The 9,324-nt window shown below is 40.5% G+C and overlaps 1 protein-coding gene across 1 annotated transcript; it reads left to right on the top strand.

Annotated features, from left to right (window-relative positions):
* Positions 1 to 3,994: 3,994 nt before the first annotated feature.
* On the top strand, positions 3,995 to 8,572 carry LOC139387338 (uncharacterized). Its single transcript, XM_071133465.1, has 4 exons — positions 3,995 to 4,415; positions 4,515 to 4,636; positions 4,796 to 4,898; positions 5,116 to 8,572. Exons 1-4 carry the CDS (start codon positions 4,202 to 4,204, stop codon positions 6,216 to 6,218), a joined length of 1,542 nt encoding a protein of 513 aa, XP_070989566.1. The 5' UTR covers positions 3,995 to 4,201; the 3' UTR covers positions 6,219 to 8,572.
* The last annotated feature ends 752 nt before the right edge of the window (positions 8,573 to 9,324 follow it).

Raw genomic sequence — 9,324 nt, 5'->3', positions numbered from 1 at the left:
CTGTAGATGGCTAAATAGAGAAGAGAAAAAGATTTATATGATTAGTAGTTTCAAAGATTTATCTCTTCATTGATTTGCCTATCAACAGGGGTGGAGATAATGGAGTGAGCAGGAAGTCAACACATTTAGTGATTTCGTACTTCATCGCTTGTGTGTACCTGAGTCAAGGTAGGAACAGTCTTACATCTCCTTACTCTTTCTTATTTATTGTTCTTACATCAGTCATCCCGAAACTCGAAAGGTGTAACAGTGACCATGTGTTAAGGGTGGAATGGTAGGGGTCATGGGGATGGAGAGGTGGGGTCAGGCTCAGAGGCTTCATGTTCTACGACAGGCCTGCAGGCACAACGATGTGCAATTCAATTGACTTCCACTGTAGTGAGATGGCTGCAAGAGGCAGGGAGGAGAGGGCCTCAGAACAGCCAGAGCTGTGGTTTGGGGTGTCGGGGTGTCCATCAGCATACTCATACACATTTTGATACATATTGTGTAAACAAATAATGTGTACACACATTGTTATATTAATAATTTATTAACTGCACTGTAATTTGTGTCCTGTCTCCAGAGTTGGTGGTGTGTGGAGATTCCAAGGGGAATATGTGGTTCAAGCAGCCACCAAACATCAACTCCTGGAGCAGCAAGAAACCTGTAAGAGCTCTCCCTTTTCCTCTGATGAAACTGATGTCTTTTTTCGATGATGATGAATATTATTTTGGATGGATTTTTCCCTAGGCACAGGATCAGTGTACTGTGACTCGCCAACAGCACGATGGTGATCTCGAAGTCCCATGACAGAACTGTCAAAATGTGGGACAGAAACACCAAGAAACAGGTGGATGTTATTCTAACTCGTAAATGTTCACGCACTCAAATAATTTCTCAAAGAATGGATGAATAGTCACAGCAATATACTGTTTATGTTTGTATGCTTACACTATCTGCATCTCTGTACAGGCAGTGGTGGAAAAAGTACTCTATTGTCATACTTGAGTAAAAGTAAAGATACCTTTTAATATAAAATGACTAGTCAAAGTGAAAGTCACCCAGTGAAATACAACTTGAGAAGTCTAAAAGTATTTGGTTTTAAATATACTTAAGTATCAAAAGTAAATGGAATTGCTCAAATGTACTTAAGTATCAGAAGTATAAACCATTTCAAATGTCTTATATTAAACAAACCAGATGGCAACATTCTATTTTATTTATTTATTGGCGGATAGCCAGGAGAACACTCCAACAGTCAGACATAATTTACAAACAAAGCATTTGTTTTTAGTGAGTCCGCCAGATCAGAGTCAGTAGGGATGATCAGGGATGGATCGCTTGATAAGTTGTGAAATTGACCATTTTCCTGTCAAAATGTAACGAGTACTTTTGGGTGTCTGGGAAAATGTATTGAGTAAAAAGTACATTATTTTCTTTAGGAATGTAGTGAAGTAATAGTTGGCAAAAAAATATAAATAGTAAAGTACAGATACCCCAAAAACCTTAAGTAGTACTTTAAAGTATTTTTACTTAAGTACTTTGTGTGTGTGCTTACACTATTTCTCTGTGCTACTGTACGGGTGGGTTGGTTTGTGTGTGCGGGTCCTGTTCTGGTCTTGGAGGTGAACCCACACTGCTCCAGTGAACTGGTGTGTAGCGATGCACTGGGTGAGCTCTACTTCCTCTCCTGGAGAGAATAACCACCCAGTGTACACAGTCATTGTATACACACACTGCTGTATACACACGCACAGCCCTAATTAACTTACTCTCTCACAGATATATCAGTACTGCTGTACTGTTATGCATATTCTCTCATGCAGCTCAATCAACACCACCTGTTATCTTCTACACACGATCTAATATGCATACTCTTTATCTAATACCTCTACTTACACTACCGTTCAAAAGTTTGGGGTCACTTAGAAATGTTCTTGCCTAGAAGGCCAGCATCCCGGAGTCGCCTCTTCACTGTTGACGTTGAGACTGGTGTTTTGCTGGTACTATTTAATGAAGCTGCCAGTTGAGGACTTGTGAGGCGTCTATTTCTCAAGCTAGACACTCTAATGTGCTTGTCCTCTTGCTCAGTTGCGCACCGGGGCCTCCCACTCCTCTTTCTATTCTGGTTAGGGCCAGTTTGCGCTGTTCTGTGAAGATAGTAGTACACAGCGTTGTATGAGATATTCTATTTCTTGGCAATTAATCACATGGAATAGCCTTCATTTCTCAGAAAAATAATAGACTGATGAGTTTGAGAAAAAAGTTTTTTGTTTCTGGCCGTTTTGAGCCTGTAATCGAACCCACAAATGCTGATGCTCCAGATACTCAACTGGTCTAAAGAAGGCTGTTTTTATTGCTTCTTTAATTAGCACAACAGTTTTCAGCTGTGCTAACATAATTGCTAAAGGGTTTTCTAAAAATCAGTTAGCCTTTTAAAGCTGCCACCCCCGTGCTTCACGGTTGGGATGGGGTTCTTCGGCTTGCAAGCCTCCCCCTTTTTCCGCCAAAGATAACGATGGTCATTATGGCCCAACAGTTCAATTTTTGTTTCATCAGACCAGAGGACATTTCTCCAAAAAGTACGATCTTTGTACCCATGTGCAGTTGCAAACCGTAGTCTGGATTTTTTTATGGCGGCTTCTTCCTTGCTGAGCAGCCTTTCAGGTTATGTCGATATAGGACTCGTTTTACTGTGGATATAAATACTTTTGTACCTGTTTTCTCCAGCATCTTCACAAGGTCTTTTGCGGTTGTTCTGGGATTGATTTGCACTTTCCGCACCAAAGTACGTTCATATCTAGGAGACAGAACGCGTCTCCTTCCTGAGCGGTATGACGGCTGCCTGGTCCCATGGTGTTAATACTTGCATACTATTTTTTTGTACAGATGAACGTGGTACCTTCATGCGTTTGGAAATTGCTCCCAAGGATGAACCAGACTTGTGGAGGTTTAATTTTTTTTTTCTGAGGTCTTGGCTGATTTCTTTTGATTTTCCCATGATGTCAAGCAAAGAGGTGCTGAGTTTGAAGGTAGGCTTTGACTCAAATTATGTCAATTAGCCTATCAGAAGCTTAGAAAGCCATGACTTCATTTTCTGGAATTTTCCAAGCTGTTTAAAGGCACAGTCAACTTAGTGTATGTAAACTTCTGTTCCACTGGAATTGTGAAACAATTGTTTGCGTCATGCACTAAGTAGATGTCCTAACCGACTTGCCAAAACTAAGTTAGTTAACAAGAAATTTGTGGAGTGGTTGAAAAACGAGTTGTAATGACTCCAACCTAAGTGTATGTAAACTTCCGACTTCAACTATATGTACATGCCTTTAAAAACCTAAGAGAAGGACCTCAATGTAAATCAGCTATAATGCATGTAGTATGCAATAGTTACTTGAAATATATAAATGAAGTTTAATTTTAAGTTCACATGAAACTAGTTTTTTGTCCTTTGTTCCCCAGCTGTGTCAAACATGTTATTTCTCTTTTCTCTCCTTTAATAAATACCATACCACATTTTCAGAATGGTTTCATTAGGTTTGTGGATGAGAACGGAGGTGACAATATTTGATCATATATATATATATAATGAATTTGTATGAATGGTTGAAAAGTGTTTTTTACCACAATGCGTTGTGCATTATAAATGCAAATAGCCTTGGCTGCATTTATAATCATGTCTGCCACTGCACTCTCCCCAACATGTAGCCATATCTATTTAACTAAAAAAAGACGTTTTACTATCTGAATTCTTTGTCGTATTTTTTTGTAAATAGATATGTCTGCTCTACGTGAAGACAAGAATACACCTAGCCCAACCCGCTGCATGATGGCGGTACTTTTCCCTTTACGTCGTTTGTAACATGACACACGACGTAAAATAAATAATACCGCCATCCTGTGGCCGGTTGGGCCTGAATACACCCTGGTACTTTGCCAGTGTCAAACTATACCACATTTGAAGGGCTGTTGCAGTCTCATATTTACGGTAATACCTTATGAGTTGAACGGAAGTGCGATTACATACGAATATCCCACTTCCAACATTGCTGCTATTTATCAACAACATTGTTTGCGCGACTCGTTCTCTTCTTACACATACCAAATTGGGCCATTTGTCATAGTGTTAGAACTATAAATAAACGGATTGTTTCTTACACATTGGCTAGTTAGAGAATTGTATTCTATTTACTTAATCACAGAGAATCCTGGGTTGGACAAGATGGCCAGCTGCAATTTTCAGGCGCAGTTGGTATCCATTCTTGAGGTATTGGCTAAAGCAGCTGTAGCAGAAATAAGCAATCGTGTAGATGATAGCTGTGCTGTTATACGTTTGGAAATGACCCAAAGCCAGCGTGATATTGATGTACTGAAAAATAAATGTCAAATGATGGAGAGGGAGCTGAAGAAGACACGAGGACGAGTCAGGAGAAAAGGTAGTACTTCACGGTAATTTGATTGCATCTTGAACAAATGAATAAAAACACAAATGTGTGAATAATCCTAATAATTGACTGAATACAATTATTTTCCAGGTTTTTACCCCATGTTATCAGAGAGATCTTCATATCCAGTCAAGATTGTTTTGAACAAGCAGAGGAGTAACTCACAGTGGGGAGAAGACAATATGGCAGTTGAAGAGGACTCTCATCTCCATGTGTGATACATCACCTTTTAGAGTTATAGAGACCTGACCTTTTGGATCAATTCTGTTATTGGAATATCAGGAGAATTTACCGCTTTCGTGTGATTCATGAGTATAAAAAGTGTTAGATATGGTGTGCGCCCAGAGTAATAACCTCAGTCCCTGTTACAGCCTAGAGATGTGGAGACTGAACCCATACTGATCAAAGATGAGGAGACAGCAGAGGACGTGTGGAAGACTGACCCTCAGGAAGAGCTCAGGATTACTGGAGAGGGTGGGTGTGACCATAAGGGGTACTGCTCTGTCTATCTATGGAAGAATGTGTGAGGGTGGTGGTATGCACGTTCCAAATTGCTACATTGCTGTCGGGTGTTTTATGTTCTGGCATATGGCGTGCATGTACGCACACAGTCCGTTCAAAAGCAGTCGTATTTTGCAATTGTTATGGGTCTTTTGTAATGTTTATTTTATGTTTATCCCCATATCTTTAGAATCTGGTTCCAAGCCTGGGAAACCACCATCCTTTGAGCAACGGCACTGTGATGAGGACTTCATCACACAACCCAATATATCTCCCAGAGACTCAGTGGAACATTACCCCAATTCTGATCGTCCAGAGGAACCAGGAACACCCCAGCTCCCATCTACAGAGGTGTTCAGCACAGAGCAGCACCGGCCAGACAAGGACTCACTAAACCTAGTGATGGTGAAAGAGGAGGAGCTGGATCAGACCACAGCCCTGGCAGGACATGACCAGTTTGTCATGGATGACAATGATGGGCAGCTGTGGACCTCTGTGGGTCCAGGCAGAAACACTGACCCTGATGGCCACCCAGATTTCTCCTTTCATTCCACAGAAGAGTACTCTCAGAATATCTCAATTTTCCCATCTCATAGTGGGCTGCCATCCGTTCCTACAATGACCAATGAAGTGGGGCCACCGCTTCACTATTCTATTGTGAAACCACATGCTAACATGTTCAGTGCAGCAGCACACATGAAAAGACATATCAGGACAATGGCTGATGAGACTAGACAACAGATGCCAGAGGGACAGAGTAGCGAGACGCTGAACTCAAATAATGTAGGTAATAGTTTAGCTCTACAGTCAAGGCAGCATCAATACAGTGCTTCAGAAGCAACAGTGAGATTGAGTGAGTGCATGACAGGTTCAAACATGGCCACCACCTCCACCTTCTCAGAATACAGCCTGAGTCACAGTAGTTTTAACATGGTGAAGAGAATGAGGACTCAGTGGAGGTCGGGCGGCACCACCGAGAGGCGTTTCAGCTGCACCTTTTGTGGGAAGAGCTTCCAGCGTCTCTGCCAGCTCAAAGTACACCTCCGGAGTCACACCGGAGAGAAACCGTACACCTGCGATCAGTGTGGCAGGAGTTTTACCCAGCAGTGCAACCTGATCAGACATGCTATGGTCCACAGCGGGGAGAAGCCCTACGAGTGCACACAGTGTGGGAAGTGCTTCACCCGGCGCTCCAAAATGACATCACATCAGAGAACTCACATAGGAGAGAGTCCAGTGTCTCAATACGTGATACCTGCATACCCTGGGGATCCACACACAAGTTTAATGTAGTCTCAGAAGAAATAGGAACATCATTTCAGTTTTTCTGTAACTCTTTCTACATGGAAATGTGGTGCAGAAGGTATTTTGACAAGCTTTTCCTCCAAATTGATTTGTGCTTTTCTTGTTTGATTGTTGAAGGCTTGATTTTGAGAGTCAATCCGTCTTTTAGATCAATAATACAAATACATGAGACCTATATGTAGAGCTTTTCAATGACCCAAAATTGCTTTACAATTGTTGATCATTCACAAGACGGCACCAGACTAACAGCAGGAGAAACAAAGAGAAGGGGGAGGGGCTTAAAGTAAGGACAAGAGTGTGTGTAGGTGCTTTTTTTCAATTAGATTTGCTCAACTCCTGCGTATTTTCTTCCTAGTCCTCTCTCGCCTCCTTTGGAAAAAAGGAGAGGGGGTGAGGAGAGTGATGTGGACGAAAAGGACCATGAGATGGTCCTTATCCATCAGGCAAAGGACGTTTACCGGGGTGGATCCCAAAATAAATGTGTAAAGCGATGAAAAAATTGTAAGTTAGTTTTGCAATACATTTTATACATAAAAGGTTAAGTAGCATATTGTTTTTAAATGTGTGCATGCTTTTCTCCGACGACAATACAACAGCTGATTCAAAGGGTGTGTGGAAGAAATGTTAAAACTCTTCTGTGCTAGGATACACTTGTGCTTCCTCGTCAAAAAGGGGGCTATCAAGAAGGGGGAGACGTCTTAGTTTGCCTAATAACGAATAGAGTACCACAGTATGAGTCATAATACCCATAAAACCTAGTGGTCAAACTAACATGGTTTCTATTGTTATTCCACCATAAATTGTTCCCATTGGGGATTTTAGAAACACTTCAAATACATGTAGGCTTACCCTGACATGACATTTTGATAACCATGTAAATATCTCAATTAAGTATTTACCCCCCCAAAATGTAATGTTAATTAGCTGCTAATGTGGCTATCATAAGAACTACAAATGCCATGATGATCTAGACTGTCGAGGCAAAGACTGTCGAGGCAAAGGTAAGAATCTCTGGATTAACTATCTGTTAGCTAAATGTAGTAATGAATAAACTCGCAAAATGTTTTTCAATTGACAGTTCCATGAACTGTCTTGTGCAAGTTGTAAATTGACACAATACCTGTTAGCAAAGGCGTCAGAGATGACATGCAGGAGCTTGCAGGGATTTGTAGTTTTGCATAATGCCTACGTTGACGCTAATTAGCATTTTCGAATCTGAGTAAATAGAGTCGAATATATTGATTAAAGTTACCTTGTCCGAGAGATTTACATGGTTATCAAAACGTTAAGATAATCCATCCACCTGACAGGGTTAGGGTTAGGTAGCATATCAAGAAGCTGATTAAACAGCATGATCATTACAGAAGTGCACTTTGTGCTGGGGACAAAAAAAGGCCACTCTGAAATATGCAGTTTTGTCATACAACACAATGCCACAAATATCTCAAGTTTTGAGGGAGCGTGCAATTGGCATGCTGACTGCAGAAATGTCTACCAGAGCTGTTTCCAGATAATTTAATATGAATTTCTCTACCATAAGCAGCCTCCAAAGTCTCAATACATGGTACCCGCATACCCTGGGTATCCACACACAAGTTTAATGTCGTCTCAGACCAGATGGAACAAAGTTAATAATTTGATAATTTTTTGGATAACATTTTCTATGGGAAAAGTTGGTACACAAGGTATTTTGAGACATTTTGACTAGATTTTCCTCCGAATTCATTTGTGAAATGTTTTTCATGTTTGACTGTTAAGGGCTCCTCATTTTTATTTTATTTCAATAACCTATTTAAAAAAAACATTTCTCATTTACAATGTGACTCCAAAATGACACAATACATTATTTACTATGAATTTATATTGGGCACAACATAATCCGAAACACAACCAAAACAAACTGCAAATGCATCCAACAAGTTTGTAGAGTCACAAGCTTGATTTAGTCATTGCGTGGTAGGAATATGGGACCAAATACTAAACATTTGACAAAATGTAATACACTACAGTTGAAGTCAGAAGTTTACATACACCTTAGCCAAATACATTTAAACTCAGTTTTTCACAATTCCTGACATTTAATCCTAGTAAAAATTCCCTGTCTTAGGTCAGTTAGGATCACCACTTTATTTTAAGAATGTGAAATGTCAGAATAATAGTAGAGTGATTTATTTCAGCTTTTATTTCTTTCATCACATTCCTAGTGGGTCAGAAGTTCACATACACTCAATTAGTATTTGGTAGCCTTGCCTTTAAACTGTTTACCTGAAATGTTTGACCCAAGTTAATCTTCCACAAGCTTCCCACAATAAGTTGGGTGAATTTTGGCCCATTCCTCCTGACAGAGCTGGTGTAACTTAGTCAGGTTTGTAGGCCTCCTTGCTCGCACACGCTTTTTCAGTTCTGCCCACACATTTTCTATAGGATTGAGGTCAGGGCTTTGTGATGGCCAATCCAATACCTTGACTTTGTTGTCCTTAAGCCATTTTGCCACAACTTTGGAAGTATGCTTGGGGTCATTGTCCATCTGGAAGACCAATTTGAGAACAAGCTTTAACTTCCTGACTGATGTCTTGAGATGTTGCTTCAATATATCCAGATAATTTCCCTCATGAAGCCATCTATTTTGTGAAGTGCACCAGTCCCTCCTGCAGCAAAGCACCCCAACAACATGATGCTGCCACCCCCGTGCTTCACGGTTGGGATTGTGTTCTTTGGCTTGCAAGCCTCCCCCTTTTTCCTCCAAACAAAGCAATGGTCATTATGGCCAAACAGTTCTATTTTTGTTTCATCAGACCAGAGGACATTTCTCCAAAGCCTTTCAGGTTATGTCGATATAGGACTCGTTTTACTGTGGATATAGTAAATGATGACAAGCATACCCATAACATGATGCAGCCACCACCATGCTTGAAAATATGAAGAGTGGTACTCAGTGATGTGTTGTTGGATTTGCCCCAAACGCTTTGTATTCAGGACATAAAGTTAATTTCTTTGCCACATTTTTTGCAGTTTTATTATAGTGCCTTATTGCAAACAGGATGCGTGTTTTGAGATATTTTTATTCTGTACAAGCATCCTTCATTTCCAGCAG

Source organism: Oncorhynchus clarkii, chromosome 28 (assembly GCF_045791955.1).
Source record: "Oncorhynchus clarkii lewisi isolate Uvic-CL-2024 chromosome 28, UVic_Ocla_1.0, whole genome shotgun sequence".
NCBI lineage: Eukaryota > Metazoa > Chordata > Actinopteri > Salmoniformes > Salmonidae > Oncorhynchus > Oncorhynchus clarkii.
The sequence above is the reverse complement of the archived record's forward strand: the minus strand, read 5'-3'. Positions and strand labels throughout refer to the sequence as shown.